The sequence below is a fragment of the Pangasianodon hypophthalmus genome, chromosome 22 (genome assembly GCF_027358585.1).
Source record: "Pangasianodon hypophthalmus isolate fPanHyp1 chromosome 22, fPanHyp1.pri, whole genome shotgun sequence".
NCBI classification, from domain to species: Eukaryota; Metazoa; Chordata; class Actinopteri; order Siluriformes; family Pangasiidae; genus Pangasianodon; species Pangasianodon hypophthalmus.
This window is the reverse complement of record NC_069731.1, coordinates 1194475-1218578: the sequence shown is the minus strand read 5'-3', so window position 1 is coordinate 1218578 and position 24104 is coordinate 1194475. Positions and strand designations below refer to the sequence as shown.

Genomic DNA, 24104 nt, shown 5'->3' with positions numbered 1-24104 from the left:
GAGTGAGTGTCATCATCTCAGTCATCTTAGGAGCTGTGATTTACAACAGGAGGTAAAACTCTGCATGTTTTTATACAATACAATCTATAGTCTAAAATCTGTGTCTCATTTAAAGTATATGATTTTGACATGTCACAAACTGCAATGCTAAACTGTTCATTTAACAATGAACAGCAGTTAACGTGTAGTTTATGCCTCATAAACAGGTTTCTGTGTGAGCGCAGGAGTGTCCACACTGAGCAGCAGAAGGAGGACGATTCTGATATCTATGCTAATGTCTAATAGCAATGAGCTGACCACAGTATCACACCTCATGCTCAACATAGTCTTCTTCTGTGAATTTCCTGTGTGAGATGAAAAAGTTACACACCCCTTACATTTCCTTTGTGTTGCATTTGAGCTTAATTTCATGATAGACAACTTAGCTATTTATTACATTTATTGGAATTTCAGTCATGGAGCAATTTTTGAAGTTGGTTTAGAAACAATTCTTAATTTCTATTTGTTACTTTTGCTGTATAATTTAATACAACTGATACACAAATGAAACCTACACAACCTGTAACAGAAACCAACACATACTTGTCTGTGTACACGGCATATTTAGTAAATACTTCCAGTCTCTTTGTGTTAAACCACATCTTTTACAGTTACTTTCTCTGCAGAATGATGGGGTTTTATTTTTAAGGCCTCAGACTTGTTTCACATTAAACTTCTAGAACAATAAAATTGTGTTTATGTTCTAAAGCGTGTGATTTTTTTTTTTCTTTTTTGGGAGGATGATGGTTAAAAGACGTGAATGAATTCACATCCAGAGTAGCCTGATTAACCAGATGCTTTATTACAACTGCTCAGTAATTGAAGAGAAAACGTACAGAGGTTCAGGTTTCCATCACTGGATGGCGATGTTGTTCTTTGCAGCAGACCTCAACACATTCTCGGGATTTGAAGACATGAACATACATCCCCTCTGCTGTTACACTCAAACTTCATACATTTATTTTCTGAAAAATCAAACTAGAGACTTGAGGATCTGGTGTAATAGCGAAAAAAAAACACCCTTTATCTATATTATTCAAAGTAGGCAAATACATTAACATAGCAGTGGGCATGATCATTATCATCACTGTTACTGTGTTAATTATTACAGTAACAAAATCTAAAGATAAATAACAGCTTATAAATAGGAAGAAATCTAATCTCCTGCAGCATGAGCAAAAAACTTCACACAGCATGTATGTTACCTTATACATAAAAAGGCAAAACTTTTTTTTTTTCCTTATGCTTAAATAAAGCATAAAATACGTTTTTGTTAGGGAAAAAATGATAAAGCACTCTGCTAAAATGAGGATGCGAACAGTCGTTTACATTTACTCATTTGGCAGACACATTTATCCAAAGTGACTTACAGTTGAGCAGAGCAGATGAAGCTTAAAGAACTTGCTCAAGAATCCAACAGTGGCAGCTTGGCAGTGCCGGGATTTTATATAATTAAAAACTCCCTGCATTAAATGGTAATGATCAACATCAGAATCAGAAAATCTTGTTTCTAAAGCCGTATTCAGATGGGATTAGTTTTGCGGACTTAAGTAATGTTGTCGGAGGATGTTTGTAGTGATTCTGAGCAAAATCACACAGGATCAGGGCTCTCTGTATGAATCCCACAGATGGGCGTGTCTTCACGATGTACGCATGGTTGTTGCACTAAAAGTAGCCTACTACACACACCTTATACATTTAATGCAAACGGATTGCTTTGTCCTTTATTATACAGTAAGTGCTGGTTGTAAGGGGGCGTGGCCACAAGTTGTGCTTGCGCATCAGGAGGTCACATGACTATAACATGTATACAGGCTGTACCTGCCACTGCAACTCGCTCCTGGCAGGTCTGCCTCTGAGCGCCATTCGACCTCTGCAACTGATCCAGAATGCAGCTGCATGACTGGTTTTCAACCTTGCTAAGTTCTCCCACACCACCCCATTGCTACACTCCCTTCACTGGCTTCCTGTAGCTGCCCACATCAGATTTAAAACACTGACACTTGCCTACAAAGCCAGAAACGGACCAGCACCCACTTACCTCAAAGCACTTATCACACCCCACAATGCACTACACTCTCTCCAGTCCTCTAGCACTGCTCGACTGCTCCCACCATCTCTCAGGGTACAAGGAAGACCTGCATCAACACTCTTCTCTGTCCTGCACCTAGATGGTTTAATGAACTTCCCCTAGATGTCTGAACAGCTGAGTCACTGGCAGTCTTCAAACTGCCAGGTGTCTGTGTGCTTTTCTTACTATATTACCTCCCGAACAGAGCTTCTAGACTGATGGTATTCTTAGTCCATGACCTAGTGAACCAGTATCAGGATGTATTTATTGATAGAGACTTCAAAGCACTTCTGTAAGTCGCTCTGGATAAGGACGTCTGCCAAATGCCATAAATGTAAATGTCCCTGGCTAGTAGTAAGTCAGTAACTGTTTTGGCAGGAGACAATAGAAAAGATGGAATGCTTCCTGTCTTTATACTGAAGAAAAAGCACAAAAGCTCTTTTCCCACAGGATATAATGCAATCTTTATCAACATTTCAATTCACACAGGATATACAATATATTTTCTCTTGTTTATTCTACAGGTTCTTTTTAAAATACAGCGTAACCTTTCCAGACGCGTTCATTTGCATGTATGTAAACAATTTCTGACATGACGGATTCAGGCGGGACTAAAATCCCAGAGAAATTAAATCCATCTCCACATGTAAAACTAAACCTGTCTGAATAGGGCTTAAAGCACCCTAAGAAGTAAAAGAAGCTGTTTACTCAAAAACAACATGAATTACAATAATAAAATCACAAGAATGTGTAAAAACAAATTCATTTTAAATCTCCTTCCAAACAAGATGTTTACAGCAAATAAACTGACACTTCCTATGACATTAGCAAGTCTTAAATCCTACAGAGTTACATGCATGGAGAAACCACAGGCATTATGATGATTACTAAATAAAACTCATCTGCACTGTGGGTGAATGAGGTGTGAAAGCATCATCAGGCCTTTTTCACAGCGCTGTAGATTACAGAATCGTCCTGCTCCTGCTGCTCAGTGTGGACTCGCCTGAAATTACACACAACCCTGTTTATCAACCACAAATTATGCACGTTAGACTGCTTTTACTCTACACTTTGTGGTTTCTCACTAACACACTTACATTTAAAGATATGAGAGGCTGGTGAGGAAAAGACTGTTTATAGCTGCAATAACGCGAGTGAGAACAGGAACTTACTTGTTTCACAGATGCTCAAGAGCATTAAAGTAATTATAAACTCATATAAAGTACAACATGTTCTTTAATAAAGAAAAATTGTAATCATTGGGACTTTGCGGTAGTATAAGATGCTGTTGTTGATAAAATTGCCATAACAGCTCACCACAGAGTGTTTTATTCCTTATTTATTTGCTAAATAGAGAATGAACACAGATAATACACACTGCTTTTACAATTCTCCTTTAGTCTTAATCTGCCTCTGTTTTCCATAACAGCTTAAATCACATCGTACTTTTAAAGCAATTAATCTGTGGATATGTTTATGTTTTTCTTTCTTACCGTTCGGTTGGTTTGTTGGGTTTGATGCACACGGATGCATAAATCACTCCTCCTTTATCTAACACTTCTTCATCAGGCTGAGGAACTTGGTTTAGCTGCACTGCGACCTGTGAACTTGGTGAGAGAGAAAAACAGAGCTAACACAGTGCATGTTTTTACAATTCTATATTCCTCTCAATTAGAGCTGGGTGATATGACAAAAATATCATATCACGATTCTCAAAGACATTCTGTGATGCACGATATGTATCATGATATTGCAGGTTTGCACACAAACTGCCTGCAGTACAGTAGTGTTTCATTTTAAAACAACTTATTTTTAAAACTGAAAAGACATTTGTAAAGTTAATGTACAAAATTTTACCATCAAATCAGCTGCTTTAAGCTATTTAATTAATTTATTAAAGAAGATATCCATTAGATTTCAGAGAAGCATACTGTGACAATCATGATATCGATTTTATATCATCATATCACCCCGCCCAACTCTTAATTAAATATCAGTGTTCCACAACTTATTAAACTGTATTTTAAAAGCAAGCTCCACTGTATATTGCATTATGTTTTTTACCCTTTTGTTGTTGCTTTGTTTTGGACAGACGCGTAAGTCACTTCCTCCTTGTTCATCATTTCTTCATCAGGAACTTGAGAAACTTGGTTTAACTGTGGCTTTTTCTGTAAAAACATAATGCAAGCATCACCAGTTCTACTGTGCAGCAGTGTGGGAAATAATCAGTAACACATTATTTGTCCAGTTTAAGTCTGTTGATGTTTAGTAGATGATCAGCTCGTCCCCAGTTCTGTCAGAATTTCAGCTCCAGTTCGTGTAACATCAGCTGATAACCTTTTAGATGTGGTGTTAAAAGTAAGATAAAGATCATCTGAAAATCATGTTGAGAATCAGTTGATACGCTGCTTTATGACAGTCTGCATCAGACGCTTTTTCCCCATGAGGCCCACTTCGCAGTTTTTGGAGAACTTGCTCCTCGACACCCAACAAAACCAAACTCAAGACTTAAACAACTGCAGAGTATACGTATAAAAAAACAGGGCTTGAATTGTCTATTATTAACCTGCTAATGAAATAAAATACAATAAAATAAAAGAGATCAACATGAAAAAGAGTCTTATAATACAGCAGACCTGAAAACCCTGAAGAAACATAACGCCATAAAAAAGTCACAATAAATCCACTGCGTGTGCTAGAACACGGGGAACCCTAAACTGTGCTGTGTTCATCATTTCTTAAGATCATCCCTTGTGAAAACGATTCCTACTTAAGTGCATAAATAGTGTTCTTCAGGGATGCAAATAGTATTAAAACTACATTTTTCATAAATTATACTTTTCTGTATTTTTTAAAATGTATTTTATTAAAATAACCCTGTAAATAATTCTTCAGCATGCTGTAAGGAAGTTCACTTAAATAAACGTGTTTCTTAACATACTGAGGTCTACATGAACTAAAGTATATTTAACTCTTATCAAATTAAAGTGTATTATTTAAAACAATAATAAAAAAGGAAATTATGTTTTAGTAGTGTATTTATTTATTTATGTACTTCAAGTGTAACAACAATTTGTGTCTACAAATTATATTCTTGCATTAAATTGGACAATGCAAGTTACAATGCAGTGTACAATTAAGTTGTTAGAAAAAAGTGCACAAGGCACAACTAAATGCATTTAAGGTATATTTAAACATAATTTATTTACAATTTAAACACACTAAAGTTGTCAATGTTTTTAAAAATACTACATTTTGTATGTATTAAAGAGTACATATAAAGTTTTAACACTTTAAGTATCTACTACACTTTCTTTGAAAAGGTCATACCTGTGTTTTCTCTCCACTTTCCCTCCCGTTTTCTTCTGGAGCTTTAAATTTCCTCCTAACAGAAGCAGGAAAACACACAGTGCACATGGACATGGCCTAGAATACACACTGATCTCACACATCTCATTAAAAAAAAGTAAGGAACAATACTGTGCATGTTAAATATTGCAGTAAACTCAACTTCAACTGTTATCAAGTAGAGCTAAAAATCTGAAAACTGAAACTAAATCCTGAGACTCGATTAAAGTCCAACACAGGATGTGATTTTTTTTTAACACTGAGTAGATTGTATTGTATGGAAATATGTAGAGTTTTACCTCCTGTTGTAAATCACAGCTGGAACAGCTAAGACGATGAAAATCACTCCAGCTGTCACTAAAACAATGATCCAGATTGACCAATGAGCAGGATTTTCACCTGTTGAAAAGAAAACAACAATACTGAATTAACATGTGAATATTTAACTCAACACAAGTCACATTATTTCCTTCAGTAATCATTAGAGACAGTCTGATATTTAAACTTCAGGAATGTTGTGAGCAGATGGACCCACCCTCGACCTGAAGGCTGATCGTTTCAGATCCTGACGTCACATTGGTTTTCCAAGTGCAGGTGTAACTCCCAGAATCCCTCACGGTTAGAGCAGGAAAGTGAAGAACAGGTCCTGATGCAGGTAAGCGCTCATTGTTCTTAGACCACACAAACTGTGAGGAACTGTGTGTGCACTTCACATCACACGTCAGATTTAACGAGTCTCCTTGTTTAAGGGTTCCGTTTCCACTGAGCCTGATTAGTGACACCTTTAAATCTTTTTCAGAGAGCAGGAAAGACTCCACGTCAGTGAATCAGGACTGAGAGGGGGTTAATAATTATATTACAGTCGCATCCTAAAGCATGAACTGTTTTTATAAAATCTTTTACAGCCTCTCTCACACAAGCATATCTTTCTCAAACAAGACTCCATGATTATTCAGTAATAAAGTCCAGTACAGTGTCCATCTTAAACGGTTTAAACAGTTTGTTTAGATTTCAGTTACACACACGAGGATTTCTCACACAGATAAAGATGTATTATTGATTAATAAACATCAGCTAAATGAGATTTCTTTATAAAAATTAAAGCTGGACTCAAATTTACTTTCACGGTTCATGAAGCGAAAGATGACCGCAAAATTATTGAATTTATTCCTATAGGTGCGGAAAGTAAATTATACAGATAAGGAATTATTTGGATTTTTATTTTATTCATTAAAATTTACCTGCAACTTGTAGAATCACTCCAGGTTCACCGGTCCATTTGCCACCGTTCACATTAGTTATAAATCTGAATCTGTACTCTCCAGAATAACTGAACTGTAGATTGTGGATTAACAAAGTGCAGTTTGATTTGTCGTCTCCAGCGTACTCAAAGTCTGAGCTGGTGTTTGATGAGCTGCTATAAACATACGGTGGATCTGTACACCTTCCTGTGTTTGTGTTCATTGAGCACCAAAGCATTTGTGTCACCTGAATCTTGGGATTTGATGTTGGATAAGAATAACTACAGGGAATGGAGACACTGAATCCTCTCACAGCACAAATCGGCTTATCAGGATATTTCACATCCCAATCACTGCTCTGAGTGAGAACACCTGTGTAGAGAAATAAACGGAGATTAAAGGAGACTGATGAAGTTATACTGATATATTGTTTTATATGTTGTGTGTTTTCAAGTTCCTGTGGGTTCATCTGATATTTCATATTACTGCCCTGTACACAATATACCTTTCTATATATCTATATATCTATATATATTCATACCTGTATACATTTATTCATTTATAGATGTGCATATATAAATAAATAAACAAACAAACAAATAATGAATAAATAAAATATACATGTATATGTATCTGTATACAGTATTTTATCATTTTATATCATTACAGACCTTTTATCACACTTTAAATTACTTTACACATTTATTCAAATTATCCGATGAATGTTTGAAGGACAAAAGACACACTACGACTCATTTCTAATGATATCGACCCACCTGACTCAATTTTTTTAAAAAATCTACAAAATCAGACTTCTAGATCTGTAAAAGCAAAGTTTGGATTTCACTCACTAATTTGTCTGCAAGTCTTTTTGAAAAAAAAAAAGAAAGAAAAACATGTATAGAGCTCTTGCTAAGGCCACAGCCCTGTAGTTAATCTTGTTAAATCATCCTGAATGCTGCGTATGACGATACTGTACAGCTGTTTAAAAGGAGCTAATTTATAGTGTATTCTAAATATTTCACATAAATGACTCTTTTTACTTAAAAGTCATGTGTCTCTCTGCACTCTAGCTTACTACATGACTTTGCTGACATCCAAAAGCATTTCCAAAAGAAGCAAAACATTATATATATATATATATATATATATATATATATATATATATATATATATATATATGTGTGTGTGTGTGTGTGTGTGTGTGTGTGTATCATGATCTTAACAGTGCATTGGACCTGAGCAATTTTAATGATTTTCATAATTACTAATGTTTTATTTCTTATTAATTATCATGTTATTGACTCAACAGAGCTGAAAATCACTTATTGCTAAATCATCAGAATTCTTTCATCAGATCAAAATTAAATGTTCTCTAATATTAGATAATCCAATAACTGACCGTACACACTGCAACATCACTCAGCAAACACTTAAAACTCTGAACAATAATTCTGTGTAAGAGTGAGATGCTGTTTCATACCGGACAGCGTGAGCAGAATCGTAGCCAAGTGCAGCATCTTCATCTCTTCTTCAGTAAGAGCTTCACACACTCAGTGTTGGGTCTCTGTATATACACTGAGCTCACTGACTTGGTCATGATAAGTGAGAACTAAAAGCTGTTCCTGGAAAAAAAAAACACCCAGTATGGCTACAACACCACAAGAGTGTCAGCCGATTATAACAGGAAGCAGAGCAGAGGCCTCACACACATGCATAAAGACTTTCGTCCAAACCTTATACATCAGACAGTTCGAATACACCTTTTTTCACTTACTATTTTCTACTATTTCAGAATACTACTCCTAATACTTTTAGAATAATAACATAAATCTTCATTTTTCATAAAGATTTTTTTATTTATTATTATTTTTTTAAATAAATGGCGGTTGATGGAGGAGTGACTGACCGCTTCATATCCCAAGGTGTCCTCATGTCTGTGTTACCTTCTCTCTCTCTCTCTCTCTCTCTCTCTCTCTCTGTGTGTGTGTCTCTCTGTCTCTCTCTCTCTCTCTCTCTCTCTGTCTCTCTCTCTCTCTGTGTGTGTGTCTCTCTGTCTCTCTCTCTCTCTCTCTGCATCTCTCTCTTTCGAGCTACATGTTTCTCCTGCTGCATGATGAGGTCCCAGTGATCCTGGTATCATGTAAAGTTAGGCAGAGGAGGAATAATGATATGGGGCTGTTTTTCGTGGTTTGAGCTCGACTCCTTAGTTCCAGTGAAGGAAAATGTTAACGCTACAGCATATAAAACCATTCTGACGTTCTGGTGGTCAGGTGCCCACATACCTTTGGCCGTTTAGTGTGTTTCAGAATCCAAATGTAGTTTATTATTTAAAATTAAATCATTTCCTCAAACAAATAGTTTTTCATGTAGTACTTAGCAGAAGCAGTGAGGAGCTCGGTTTATTTAACTGAAGCCTCCTGGGTGAAGATCCTCATGAAGCTGGGTGAGAAGATGTCGAGTGTGCAAAGCTTCATCGGAACACTGTTAAGAATTTAAAACATGAAATGGTTTGGATTTGTTTAATACTGTTTGTGGTCGCTGCATAAATCTGTATGTGTTATTTCATACTGTTATTATTCTAACATTATTAGGATTATTATTCAGAAATAGTAGAAAATTGGAAAAGTGAAGAAAAACCTTCTTTAAGCAGGTGTATTCAAACTGAATGTTAATATGGTGTCAATATTTTACTGGTTAAAGTTTGGACACATGCGTATGTGAATGTGTGTGGGGACAAAATGTTGCATAATCTCCTCTTCTTCCTGTATTAATGGTTTGACACTCTTGTGGTGTTGTAGCTATACTGAGTGCATTCTTTTTCCCAGGAACAGCTTTTAGTTCTCACATCATGAGCTCAGCTCAGTGTATATACAGAGACCCAACACTGAGTGTGTGAAGCTCTTACTGAAGAAGAGATGAAGAAGCTGCACTTGGCTACGATTCTGCTCACGCTGTCCGGTATGAAACATCATCTCACTCTTACACACAATTATTGTTCAGAGTTTTAAGTGTTTGCTGATTGATGTTGCAGTGTGTATGGTCAGTTATTGGATTATACACTTGCACACACACATTATACTGTCTAATGTTAGGGAACTATTAATTACTGTCTGATAAAAGATTTCTAATGATGATGATTTTAAGTAACTTTCAGCTTTGTTGAGTCAATAACGATGATTAATAAGAAGCAAAACACAACATTAGTACAAAGACAAAGACAAAGCACACAAGAGCTTCTTTAAAAAAAAAAAGGCACACTAGACTCCTGCTGTACATCTAACCTCTGACCTTTAACTAACAGACAGAAAAGACCGAGCCCCAGGTAGCTGTACTACATTTCAGACAGGTTGCCATGTGCTGATAAAACCATTCATATCATCATGTAAGGAATGTCAGTTTTTTCCAGAGGTAATATTAAGATGAAGACATTTTATGAGGAGTCATGTTTGTCATGTTTTGCTTCTTTTGGAAGGTTTTTCTGATGGCAGTAAAATCATGCAGTAAGCTAAAAGAATAATTTAAAATAGAATTGTGTGTGTGTTCAAGGAGGGTTTGAAGAAATAGAGACGTCACTGCTTCTTTTAAAGAGTGCAGAGAGACACAAGAGACTTTTAAGACAAGATAAAGAGTTGGGTGGAACATGTTGAAAAAGTATTAATATGAATAATTATGATAAATATGAATAAATTAGCTCCTTTTAAACAGCTGTACAGTATCGTCATATGCAGCATTCAGGATTATTTAGCAAGATTAGTTAACTACAGGGCTGTGGCCTTAGCAAGAGCTTTATACATGTTTTTCTGGGTTTTTTTTTAAAAGAGGACTTGCAGACAAATTACTGAGTGAAATCCAAACTAATAAACTGCTCTTCAATTTGCTTTTACAGATCTAGAAATGTGATTTTGTACATTTTATATAAATCGAGTCAGTTGGGCCGCTATAATTAGAAATGAGTTGTAGTGTGTCTTTTGTTGTTCTAACATTCATCTGATCCAGAATCTTACCTTCTCGTCTGAATAATGGAGCACAGGAACATCCTAATGAATAAAACACTTTACTGAGTCAGGTCTACTATTAAGATATTCGAAACAAATCAATTTAATGAAGATTAATAAATTTCACTTGAAATCTGGCTTCTATGATTATTATTATTTCTCAATGAGGAATAAACAGGTTATCATTTATTATCTGTAATTTAAAAATATCTGTAGATTCACAACACAAAGGAACTGCATTCTGTGTGCGCGCGCGTGTGTGTGTGTGCGCGCATGTGTGTGTGCGTGTATGCGCGCGCGTGTGTGTGTGTGTGTGTGTGTGCGCGCAACATCTACCATTTAACACCTGCCCTCAAGTGTGAACGTTTTTTAAAGAAATAGTTTATAAATATGCGTCATCATTTTGTATTGTGTGTATTAACAGGACGTATTAAAAGATAGAAATATACACAGAAATACACATTTATTTGTATATAGATTGTTTGTTTGTTTATATACCTGTATAAATGAATAAATGTATACAGGTATGAATATATATAGATATAAAGGTATATTGTGTACAGGGAAGTAATAAGAAATATCAGATGAACCCACAGGAACTTGAAAACACACAACATATAAAACAATATATCAGTATAACTTCATCAGTCTCCTTTAATCTCCATTTATTTCTCTACACAGGTGTTCTCACTCAGAGCAGTGATTGGGGTGTGAAATATCCTGATAAGCCGATTTGTGCTGTGAGAGGATTCAGTGTCTCCATTCCCTGTAGTTATTCTTATCCAACATCAAATCCCAAGATTCAGGTGACACAAATGCTTTGGTGCTCAATGAACACAAACACAGGAAGGTGTTTGGATCCACTGTATGTTTATGACAGCTCATCAAACACCAAGTCAGACTTTGAGTACGCTGGAGACGACAAATCAAACTGCACTTTGTTAATCCACAATCTACAGTCCAGTTATTCTGGAGAGTACAGATTCAGATTTATAACTGTTCAGCCTAGTGACAGATACACAGGTTATCCTGGAGTGATTCTACAAGTTGCAGGTAAATTTTAATGATTAAAATAAAAATCCAAATAATTCCTTATCGGTATAATTTACTTTCCTCACCTTTAGGAATAAATTCAATAATTTTGCGGTCATCTTTAGCTTCATGAACCGTGAAAGTAAATTTGAGTCCAGCTTTAATTTTTATAAAGAATCTCATTTAGCTGATGTTTATTAATCAATAATACATCTTTATCTGTGTGAGAAATCCTCGTGTGTGTAACTCAAATCTAAACAAACCGTTTAAACCGTTTAAGATGGACACTGTACTGGACTTTATTACTGAATAATCATGGAGTCTTGTTTGAGAAAGATATGCTTGTGTGAAAGAGGCTGTAAAAGATTTTATAAAAACAGTTCATGCTTTAGGATGCGACTGTAGTATAATTATTAACCCCCTCTCAGTCCTGATTCACTGACGTGGAGTCTTTCCTGCTCTCTGAAAAAGATTTAAAGGTGTCACTAATCAGGCTCAGTGGAAACGGAAACCTTAAACAAGGAGACTCGTTAAATCTGATGTGTGATGTGAACTGCACACACAGTTCCTCACAGTTTGTGTGGTCTAAGAACAACGAGCGCTTACCTGCATCAGGACCTGTTCTTCACTTTCCTGCTCTAACCGTGAGGGATTCTGGGAGTTACACCTGCACTTGGAAAACCAATGAGGCGTCAGGATCTGAAACGATCAGCCTTCAGGTCGAGGGTGGGTCCATCTGCTCACAACATTCCTGAAGTTTAAATATCAGACTGTCTCTAATGATTGCTGAAGGAAATAAAGTGACTTGTGTTGAGTTAAATATTCACACGTTAATTCAATATTGTTGTTTTCTTTTCAACAGGTGAAAATTCTGCTCATTGGTCAATCTGGATCATTGTTTTAGTGACAGCTGGAGTGATTTTCATCGTCTTAGCTGTTCCAGCTGTGATTTACAGCAGGAGGTAAAACTCTGCATATTTCCATACATTACAATCTATAAAGTCTTAAAAATAGTCACATTCTTATCAATGTGTATTTTGTGTCTCTTACATGAGTTTGTGTGTGATTGCAGGTGCGTCCACACTGAGCAGCTGAAGGAGGACGATTCAGACATTTACACCACAGTACAGTACAATACATTCACCATGAACTGATCACACTTTCACTCCTCAGTTACTTCATTCCAGACTTCTGCATGTCAATTTCCCCTGAGAGCAGAAAGCAAAAACACATGAGCTCCTTATTTCTCCATAGCAATTTCATAAACTATCATGGAGCGATCTATAAGGAATTAATAAACCTGTGTGTGTGTGTGTGTGTGTGTGTGTGTGTGTGTGTGTGTGTGTTGTGCTGATATAGTAAAATACAGATTGACAGGGTAGTGTGATGAAGAGGAGTTACTGTTACCACCCTGAAGTTGATTATATTCCTATAACAGCACGACCCACAAGTGTTTTTGTGACAGAGTGAAATATATGTTCGTATCATTATATTGAGATTCATAAATCTGTAAAACATTGAAAGAATTCTGTATTCAGGCTATTTCAAATCCATTTAAAAAGGTTCATCAAATGTAAATATGTTATTTAAGCAGTTTTGGTTAATCTGGGATCAATTAGTTCAATTAGTTCAATCCAACAAGTTGTGCAATTACTGCTGCCTGCCAAACACTAGGGGGAGAACCTGCAGTGTTTCTCCATCATGCATAAAGTTCGCAGTGGAGAAGCATCGTGAAGTGTGACTGATTAATTCGCTCCCCTTTTTCAGGTATGCCTTTTAATTATTCGTTAAAATGGTGTGAGTTGATGTTTAAGGGTATGCAGATGCCAGTATTATAGAGAGTAAATGTTGATTGAAATGCTTAAAGATGTGATTAGTTCGGTGATGCAGGGGTCTGGGCGGCGCAGGGCCCATGTAATGGCGCGAGGCCATATGGTGAGCAATGAGTCGTACATATTTAGATTGAATGTTAGTAACGAGCACTTAATTCTGCTTGCAGAGTGTTCAATGTTTGATTCATATATTGTTTCAGACACCTAAGCAATTTTAGAAATATTAATTACTTGGAAGGAATATATGTGTTAATGGTTTGTACTAGTTTATAGATGTGTCTTGCAGTTAGGTTTTCAGACAATTCTGAAATGCCATGAAATGTATTAATTCATTGAGATATTGTTGACTAGAAGTAACTGAAGGTTACATCTCATTAACAGTTTATGTTACCGATTGTGAATTAAGAAAAAAAAGGCAAGCAACGCTGTTTTGTGCAATTGTTTATTGTTAACTGTTATCAAGAGATTATGCATAAAGTTCGCAGTGGAGAAGCATCGTGAAGTGTGACTGATTAATTCGCTCCCCTTTTTCAGGGGTGTAACATTTTATTCCTCTTATACCACAGAGACATGTTCATTATTTTGTATTAAAGAAGGACTCTGTCTTGAAAATGTCAGAAAACTAAAAAAAATTTAAGTTTTAATTTTAAACAGGTTTAAAGCCCTGATCCTGGAGACTCCTTCCATAAATGTTACATAAACTTTCCTTACAAAAATCTTCACCATATTAAAAGTTATTTTTAGTCTGTTTATGTGGAGAGTCTCTGTGAAAGAGCTGTTACCATAGAAACGATAATGTATGAGAAAGAGTGCATTAATATAAACCTGTGATTTGCAGCTGCACTATTGTCAGAGCTGCTGGTATAGAAAATTAATCAACACTTTCTGACCAATCAGGATCCAGAATTCAGCAGCGCTGTGGTATAAGGTTGGTTTAGAAACAAGTGCTTCTGATACTGAGCTTCAGTTTTATCACTTACTGCTTTACAGAATCTTTGCATCTTGAAGTTAATGTAATAGTTTTTCCTGCTTTTTTGCTTATTGCTGTGTAGAGTAACTTAAAGATAAAAGTTAATGAATGAATTTATGATTCTGCATGTAAACCTTAAAGCTGAATGTGTGCTGAACCATGGCTATATCATGTAACACTTCTAAGTCAACAGTAAGAAACTGATCAACAGAAACTGGAGTGAAAGAGCAGGTGTGTTACTGTTTAATCCAGATTCAAGAACTTCACTGTCAAATGCATAAGTGTTCCTTGTACAATGAAATTCTTATTTTGCACATTCTTACTGATTCTGCAGAAGACCATAATGGATAAATAATACGAAACAAAATATTGACATTGTTTAAAAAATGGTGCAAGATACTATGCAAGATGGAACTTTTTTTTAAAATGTGAAAAATTTGGAATTATAAAAACCATTTTACATAAACAACAGTGGTGGTAAATACAAATATATACAGTAAAGGTACGCTTGGTCATATTTACATAAGGTACTGTGCAAGTTAAGGTAATGTGTAACAGTATAGCTGTGGACTTGCTGTAGTCATTATGTTCATTGTTAATGTGTTTGCCTGCTATGGCTCGACTGAATAAAGTTTTTTTTAATTATTTATTAAACTGACTCCTCTAGTCTTTAGTCTGATCTTTTAGGAAATTAATTTATAATGTTTCTGTGTGATGTCTATGATTTCTATGCTGTAGCGGAATTAAAGTGATCGAGCTCTATAAATTGATGGACACTGCCCTCTAGTGGCTGAAGCCTGAAGCGCTACTGAAGCTCTATTCACTACTTGGAGAACTTCTGCAATTTTACTGACAGATGTGAATTAATTTTTGACCTGTAGTCCGATTCTGCATATCTCCTGGTGAAGTAGAAAAGAAGTAGCAGTAGAAATAGAAGCATGAATCATGAAGCAGAAATTTTTATTTATACAAGAAGTAGAAATAGAAGTAGAAGTAGTAAATGTTTCTGCTGTTATTAAACTATCATTTGGGAAGCAGCAAGTTGAGTCTGTGGATTTTCCCAGGATAAACCAGATATTTTTGCTGTTTACTGTCTTGTTTATTGATATGATTAAAAAAAAACAACAACTATGCAGTATAAGAGTACAAAACACACTGATTTGAGTAAAAGTACTGCTACTGTAGTAATAATTCACTTTAATAAAAGTAAAAGTATTCATCAAGAAAATAAATGCTGGCAGTACAGTGGCTTAGTGGTTAGGACGTTTGCCTCACACCTCCAGCTTGGGGGTTCGTATCCCACCTCCACCCTGCATGTGCAGAATTTGCATGTTCTCCCCATGCTTTGGGGGTTTCCTCTGAGTACTCTGGTTTCCTCCCTCAGTCCAAAGACATGCATTGTAGGCTTACTGGCATTTCCAGATTGTGCCCTGTGATGGTCCAGGGTGTCCCCCGTCTTGTGCCCCAAGTTCTTTGGGATAGGCTCCAGGCTCCCCATGACCCTGTGTAGGATACGTGGTACAGAAGATAGATGGATGGATATTCAGAGTTGTATTATAATATAGTGAAGTATTGTTATTATACTACATGGGATCAACATACTCAACCATTTGGAACATATAAAATATTATTTATTACAGCGTATGTGTTTCTGTATGTGTGTACATACGTGTATATATATATATATATATATATATATATATATATATATATATATATATATATATATATATATATATATATGTATAAATTAAAAAATAATTACAATAAGCAAAATATAATCAACTTACAGAAAGTTGCAGAAAAAAATATTTTGATAAGATGAAATTAATACTTGTCAAGTGTGAGTTGGTTTCTGTTTCAGAGCTGTGTTAGATTGGTGTATCAGTTGTATTAAAATTATACAGATGGTCTAATATTGTATAAATGTGGTTGGAGTAAATTACAATCAGCAGAAAAATTTTTAATTGCTCCATGACTGAAATTACAATAAATGTAATAATTAGATAAGTTGTCTATCATGAAAGTAAGCTCAAATGCAACACTCAGGAAGTAAATATGATGTGTAACCTTTTTATTTTCAGCTTGCACAGGAAATTCACAGGCTTGAAGTTGAGCGTGAGGTGTGAAAGTGTGATCAGCTCGTTGCTATTGGACATTAGCATGGATATCAGAGTCGTCCTCCTTCTGCTGTTCAGCCTGGACCCTCCTGCACTCACACAGAAACCTGTTTATGAAGCACAAATCACACATGAATTGCTGTAACATTAACAGTTTGGCCATACAGCTTGTAACATCAAAATCACAAGCTAGTGAGACACTGGTTTCACAATATTTTTACATCGTTTTTTGACTGTATAGGTTGTATTGTATAAAAATATGCTGAGTTTTACCTTCTGTTTTAAATCACAGCTCCTAAGATGACTGAGATGTTGAAACTCACTTCAGCTGTTATAAAAATAATTTTCACAACTGAAAGTTTAATAAGAGCAGAAATATTTTGACCTTTTTCTGCTTCATCAGGAGACATGTAGGAACAGTCTACAGGTCATAAAATAATTCATATCTATCAGTAACACTGCAGAATTCCTCCATTTAGTGAATATAGTCCTTTAATGTTTGCAGTAAGATGCTGGAGATCTGCTGCTAGTCTGTTATTGTGAACGCTGTCTTCTTTGCACCAGTATGCTGGGGAAGCAGCATTAGAGCCAGAGAAGCAAGGAAGCTCAACAAACTGATGAAGGCTGGCTCTGTTTTGGGATGATCTCTGGACAGTTTTGAGGTGATCATGAAAAGGATGACATGAAATAAACTATTATCCATCCTGCAGAATGAATCCCATCCCCTCCATCACCTACTGGTCAAACAGTGGAGCTCCTTCAGTAAGAGACTCGTTCAGCTCCACTGTAGCAAGGAACAGTAAAGGAGGTCGTTCTTACCAGCAGGGATCACACCACTGGGCCGAGGCATTATTGTGCATTTCAGCCTATTCCTTAAATGATGTGTTGCACTTGGTGGCATTCTGTTTACTGCACTGCCTTCTAATTCATTAATAATGAATAATAATGCTGATCATACAGACTTTGCTGCAGATCCACTCTTACCACTGCACTGTCACTCAGAGAACTGCCGTTTATACAGTTATATTTATTTTATAATTTATACTCTTATGTTTATTTATTTGTTTTTTATTTTTTTACTGAAAATGCTTATTTTTAATACTCTTGAATATTTCTTACTTGCTCTATCTATCTATCTATCTATCTATCTATCTATCATATCTGATAGAGCTTCAGTGGCGCTTCAGCCACTAGAGGGCAGTGTTGATCAATTTATAGTGCTCGATCATTTGATTTCCGATTTAATAAGATCTAGAAATTATCAGTCGATCATCAAACAGAAGCATTGATATAATTTCCTAAAGATCAGCCTAGAGACTGGAGGAGTCAATTTAATAAATAATAATAACCTTTATTCACATGAAAGTCAAGCCATAGCAGACAAACACATTAATTCAACACTGAACATAATAACTATAGCAAGTTAACTGTCATCAATACTTATATCTTAAGTTGCACAAAACCTCATGTAAATATCACCAAGAGTACCTTTACTGTAGATATTTTATTTACTGCCATTTATGTAGAATAGTTTTTATATTTCCTGTTATGACATATTTTATCTTGTTCCAATCTGCGTAACATCTTGCAGAGAAACAACGGAATCTGCAGCAGCTTAAGAAACACTTTCACACTTTGATGAAATACTTCCCTCTTTTTTTAACTTCAAGAGAGAGAAAAAAGGGAGCAACTGTAATCTGCATCTTTAAGACATTTTTAGAAAGGTCTACCTTACATATGTATGTACTGGAAGACTCTGGACATCCAGCATACCGATAATTATATTCCTTCTTCATTTTTATTATTATTTTATTTTTCCGAATTCTCTCCTAATTTAGTTTTGGCCAATTCATACCAATCAGGCAGCTCCCCCTATCACATGACAGCTTCCAACCAGGAAGGGCGAAGGCTAACACGTGCTTCCAGTCGACCAAACTGCTGCTCATGCACCGTCATAGGGTGGTGTAACAGAGGAGGAAAGTGCTATCCAGCCACTTCCACATTCATGAGCTCACAGACGCTCATGAACGACTAGTGTTGCTGTGATTGACAGGGGAGAGAGAGAGAGAGAGAGAGCCATCGTTCCCGGCCATGGAAGGACAACAGGGCGAACACTTTTCTGATGCACCACTCGGGAGCCACTTCCTTTTTCATCTTGATGCCATTTTGATGCCTTTAATGCCATGAAGCAATTTCAGCTCCATATGTGACTCCAGTTTCCAGAGTTAATTATTGTTGATGTCGATGCATGTTACATGATATAGCCAAGACTCAAATACAAATTTAGCTTCGATTCGTATTTAAGTTACTCTATACAACAATAATATGAAAAGCTATTACATAAAATTAAAGATACGAAGACTCATTAAACAGTAAGCGATCATAAACCTGAAGCTCAGTATCAGTAGCACAGTAGTTTCTAAACCAACGTGACACCATAGTGCTTTTGTATTCTGGATTGTGATTGGTCAGAAGGTGTTGAATAATTTTCTACAACAGCAGGTCTGACAAAAGTGCAGCTGCAAATCACAGGTTTATATTAATATTAATGCACTTGTTCTAACACATTATCGTTTCTATAGTAACAGGTCATTCACAGTAATATAAACCAATTAATAAACGTGTGTAATTGTTGATATGGTGAAGTTTTCTATGAGGAGTCGTTTATTCAACATTTATGGAAGGAGTCTCCAGTGTCAAGCACTTTAACTTTAAGTTTTCTGACATCTTCAGGACAGAGGAGTTTGCGCTTTGCGTTTTTTTTTTTTAATTAACTTCAAGAGAAAGAAAAAAGAGAGGCTGGTGAGGGAATGACTGTTTGTAGCTGCTGTAACATATATGTGAACAGGAACGAACTTGTTTTGCAGATGTTCCATAACATTAAATGTAATTAAAAGAGTATAATGTGTCATTCTTTAACACAATAAAAAAGGGGAAATTAGAGGAATAAAATGCTTGTGGGTCATGCTGTTGTAGGAGTATAATCAACTTCAGGGTGGTAACAGTAACTCCGCCTTCACCAGACCATCACTCAGTATTTTACAACACACACACACACACACACACACACACACACAGGTTTATTAATTCATTATAGATCGCTCCATGATAGTTTATGAAATTGCTATGGAGAAATAAGGAGCTCATGTCTTTTTGCTTTCTGCTCTCAGGGGAAATTGACATGCAGAAGTCTGGAATGAAGTAACTTTGGAGTGAAAGTGTGATCAGTTCATGGTGAATGTATTGTACTGTACTGTGGTGTAAATGTCTGAATCTTCCTCCTTCAGCTGCTCAGTGTGGACGCACCTGCAATCACACACAAACTCATGTAAGAGACACAAAATACACATTGATAAGAATGTGACTATTTTTAAGACTTTATAGATTGTAATGTATGGAAATATGCAGAGTTTTACCTCCTGTTGTAAATCACAGCTACTAGGATGACTAAGACGATAAAAATCATTCCAGTTGTCACAAAAACAAAGATCCAGATTGACTGATCTGTTGCAGATGATTTACCTGTTAAAAAGAAAACAACAACATTTAATTAATATTTGAACATTTATCTGAATACGTCACTTTATTTCACTCAAGACATTCAGGAATGTTGTGAGCAGATGGACCCACCCTCGACCTGAAGGCTGATCGTTTCAGATCCTGACACCTCATTGGTTTTCCAAGTGCAGGTGTAATTCCCAGAATCCCTCACGGTTAGAGCAGGAAAGTGAAGAACGGGTCCTGATGTATTTAACTGCTCGTTGTTCTTAGACCACACAAACTGTGAGGAACTGTGTGTGCACTTCACATCACACGTCAGATTTAATGAGTCTCCTTGTTTAAGGGTTCCGTTTCCACTGAGCCTGATTAGTGACACCTTTAAATCTTTTTCAGAGAGCAGGAAAGACTCCACGTCAGTGAATCAGGACTGAGAGGGTGTTAATAATCATAATACTGTCACATCCTAAAGTCTGAATCCACCACCATAAACTGTTTTGTATAACCAAAATGGTGTGTGTTGTTGACTAAATTCATTAGGGGCCATAACATAACTTAAATGAGTGAGTCTCGGACACTTCTACTTAAGAAAAATCAGGCAACCTTGAAAGCACAAGCTACATATCGGTGATTTTAATCTGAAAATGAAGCCCAGAAAATCTACCGAAGCAGCTGCGTAACCCTACTCTGAATATGAGGACCTTTCCCCATGTAAATATTGATGTAATTTTTGGACTTTGAATTAAGCCCTATGGGCCTTGAAGTTGACTTGAAGTGTGTGTCTTTGAAAAGAATTAAATTCGGAACTGCGAGGATATCTTAGCTTACTGACTAACATTGCAAAGTGCAAAAATGCTGAATGATAATTATTCTTATTGCTCCTTGTTTTTAAAAAGGACATTTGGAGGACATTAAGACATTCCTGTGTTAAAAATATAAAATCTTGAAACAAGATTAAAGACTTGGCGACAGCTGTCACACTCTAAGAGAGCTCATGAGCTAGTTTCTGTGGTGTTACATGGATGACACATAAAAATTGAAATTTGGCTGAAATTAGAAACAGTAGAACATAGAATTGATGAAAATCTCTGTGTAATTACAGCTAGAGCCAAGAAGAAAATGCTGCACCATTTTATGTTAATATAATAAACATAGTCATGAACAGTGGAATCAGACTTTTAAACCCAAGACTTATTTCATAAACATGCAGATTATGAAGTCTAAACTATCCAATGGAAAATTCACCTGCCACTTGTAGAATCACTCCAGGAAGACCTGTCCAACTGAAACCGCTCACATTAGTCATAAATCTGAATTTGTACTCTCCAGAATAACTGAACTGTAGATTGTGGATTAACAAAGTGCAGTTTGATTTGTCGTCTCCAGCGTACTCAAAGTCTGACTTGGTGTTTGATGAGCTGCTATAGACATACGGTGGGACATGACACTTATCTTTGTTTGAGTTCATTGAGCACCAAAGCATTTGTACCACCTGATAATTTTGCTGTGGATAATAATAACTACAGGGAATGGAGACACTGAATCCTCTCACAGCACAGATCGGCTTATCGGGATATTTCACACCCCAATCACTGCTCTGAGTGAGAACACCTGCAAAATAAGTGTAGAAAAATCAGTGCAGATGAAAAAGTGAAGAACAAGCTTCATATCTTACACCTTCATGTGTATCTCTATACATATACTGCCATATATACTTATTAGTATTATATTATAAATATTTAATAAATATTAAATGTATATTATGGTAACACTTTCCACAGAAATCATATCTATAATACCTTCATAATGTGTTATAATGAATACAAAACACACTATGCACATTTTCTGTGAAGGAAGATGTCTATAATCAACTATAAGCACATTCATAACACATTATAGTGCATTTATAAAGCATTATACACACTATTATAATTATTTATGAACATACACTACACATTGTAGCAATGTTTACTATGCATTATAAATTATTCACATAATACACTGTAAGTATTGGAACAGCAAAGCTTTTTGGTTATGTTTGAGCATTTTTTTTGGTGTATTTGTACCTGAGCATTACAGAAATTGTATATTTGTACTTGTATGTAATTACATTTCAGAGAAAAAAAGTTACTTTTTACTTCTTACATTTTTATTTTATTCTTTCAAAGTCCTCATTTCTAATCTCAAAGGTCTCTTGTTCTCTCATCCAGTCAATAACTACATGCTATACATCAATACAATGGGCTCCTGGGCATGATTTCAGTTGAAATCATCCAGTTATGTTCATCAGTAATCACGAACCATGCTAATTCATCATGCTGCACAATGTGGTTAGCGCTATAGCTGGCCGTGTGGATAATCCACTGGACTGCAGCGTGGTACTTGAGGATGAGTGGCCCAGGCCCTACCTCAGTAAAATATTTCAACATAATGGAGTGAACAAAGACTCGTATAAAGTAAGGCTTTTCCTTTACCGCCCTAGAAGGCATAAACTCATAAATTGAATCTAAAAAAGCAGGTAAATTGAGTTAAGTTTCGCTAATTTGCTAACATTAACTGCTTATATTTAACCATGTTTTCTTTGCTTATGCCAGTTTAGACTAGCATCAATTCCAGTAGCTAAAATAATTGACTAATCAGCAAGTCAAATTCTAGCTAATGGTTAATATTTACAGGATATTTTACTTCTGATTACTTCATTAACAAACTATGTAGCATGATTCATGCACATGAGCAGCAAAATGACGTAAAATCTCCCAACAATTTTAGAATTAATAAAAGAAATATTAAAAGTTAGTTTCTGCCTGAAAACATGACATTAATTTCATCAGTTAAAAACATACTTTCAATTGAATATAATTTCTCAGGACTTTTTCCAGTTCTGCAATTTTATATAGCGTTCACAGACAACTTATAAATTACTGTAAATATGTTAAATATGAATAAATATAAATATGTCTGTCAAAAATCTATACACATTAATGACAAGGATACAGTATAAATTCACTTCCTTTCTCTTACTTAATAAGTGGTATGCTTTTTCATTAAAGCTCAACATAATTTCCAAAAAAAATAAAAAGTGTAAACACAATACACTATGCAAGCTGAGTGATGTGTTATATACACTACTTATAATGCCTTCATGCATAACACATATTGTACTTAATAGTATATTAATAGCATTTTATGTTTTTTCTTGCCAGTAAATGAGTGAATGCACCGTAACACCAATCAGTAAACAGTTAAAACTCTGAACAATAATTGTGTGTAAGAGTGAGATGATGTTTCATACCAGACAGCGTGAGCAGAATCGTAGCCAAGTGCAGCATCTTCATCTCTTCTTCAGTAAGAACTCAGCTTTGTGTTGAAAGACGTTAAAACACACACACACACACACACACACACACTATTTTGAAATGCTGAAGTGAGTAATAAATTGCACTTCCTTTATTATGTAAGACTTCGGTTTGATTCCAAGTTGTTCTAGACAGTAATAATGGGAGATTTCTGAATACATTTCTATAATAATTTAATACATTTGAAATTCCAAGTTAAAAAATGTCACATTTGGATGTTTGAGATCCTGTGTAGACTATTTTCAGTCGAATGGTTCTAAATAAGGTACAGAGTAAAGGATAAAGTAAGCAATAAAGCAGAACATAGTGTGCTGATTTTTCAGAAAAACAGTTTTAGTGTGTAACAGTTTCTCTTGAGATACAGGAGATAACAAATAAAAGAAGCAATCTTTCATATTTTAAAATCTAAGATGCGAGGTAAAGTGATCTAGTGCGCCAAAGAACAATGCTGACCTCTAGTGGCTGAAAACGGAAGCACGCTTCATATGTCCGGTCATCTCTGCACTTTAAATCACACTCTGAATCATATCGAGGGTCAAAATACATGTTTTCTTGTTATTAAACTATTCAGGAAGTTCACTGTGCAGGTTTTTTCTTTT

The 24104-nt window shown here is 35.7% G+C and overlaps 2 protein-coding genes and 1 long non-coding RNA gene across 3 annotated transcripts; 1 reads left to right on the top strand and 2 right to left on the bottom strand.

Annotated features, from left to right (window-relative positions):
* Positions 1-700: 700 nt before the first annotated feature.
* On the bottom strand, positions 701-8297 carry LOC128316998 (uncharacterized). Its single transcript, XM_034298038.2, has 8 exons — positions 8183-8297; positions 6700-7071; positions 5994-6248; positions 5758-5857; positions 5441-5495; positions 4175-4278; positions 3604-3717; positions 701-3113 (listed from the first exon to the last, which is right to left on the bottom strand). The coding sequence occupies exons 1-8, from the start codon at positions 8223-8225 to the stop codon at positions 3047-3049; spliced, it is 1110 nt and encodes a 369-aa protein (XP_034153929.2). The 5' UTR covers positions 8226-8297; the 3' UTR covers positions 701-3046.
* A 4290-nt stretch (positions 8298-12587) lies between these two features.
* On the top strand, positions 12588-14053 carry LOC128317203 (uncharacterized). Its single transcript, XR_008300740.1, has 2 exons — positions 12588-12691; positions 12802-14053. It is a non-coding gene; the product is annotated as an uncharacterized LOC128317203 (long non-coding RNA).
* A 5560-nt stretch (positions 14054-19613) lies between these two features.
* Positions 19614-23523, bottom strand: LOC113525078 (uncharacterized). The gene is made up of 5 exons (XM_053227974.1): positions 23442-23523; positions 21395-21760; positions 20282-20536; positions 20068-20173; positions 19614-19957 (listed from the first exon to the last, which is right to left on the bottom strand). Exons 1-5 carry the CDS (start codon positions 23482-23484, stop codon positions 19876-19878), a joined length of 852 nt encoding a protein of 283 aa, XP_053083949.1. The 5' UTR covers positions 23485-23523; the 3' UTR covers positions 19614-19875.
* Positions 23524-24104: the final 581 nt, after the last annotated feature.

Coding starts and splice junctions, on each gene's coding strand:
- LOC113525078 (XM_053227974.1), bottom strand. CDS start 23,484: ATGAAGATGCTGCACTTGGCTACGATTCTGCTCACGCTGTCTG. Junction 21,761..23,441: donor GATTCTGCTCACGCTGTCTG/GTATGAAACATC, acceptor CTTATTTTGCAG/GTGTTCTCACTCAGAGCAGT. Junction 20,537..21,394: donor AGTGATTCTACAAGTGGCAG/GTGAATTTTCCA, acceptor TCTCTGAAAAAG/ATTTAAAGGTGTCACTAATC.
- LOC128316998 (XM_034298038.2), bottom strand. CDS start 8,225: ATGAAGATGCTGCACTTGGCTACGATTCTGCTCACGCTGTCCG. Junction 7,072..8,182: donor GATTCTGCTCACGCTGTCCG/GTATGAAACAGC, acceptor TTCTCTACACAG/GTGTTCTCACTCAGAGCAGT. Junction 6,249..6,699: donor AGTGATTCTACAAGTTGCAG/GTAAATTTTAAT, acceptor TCTCTGAAAAAG/ATTTAAAGGTGTCACTAATC.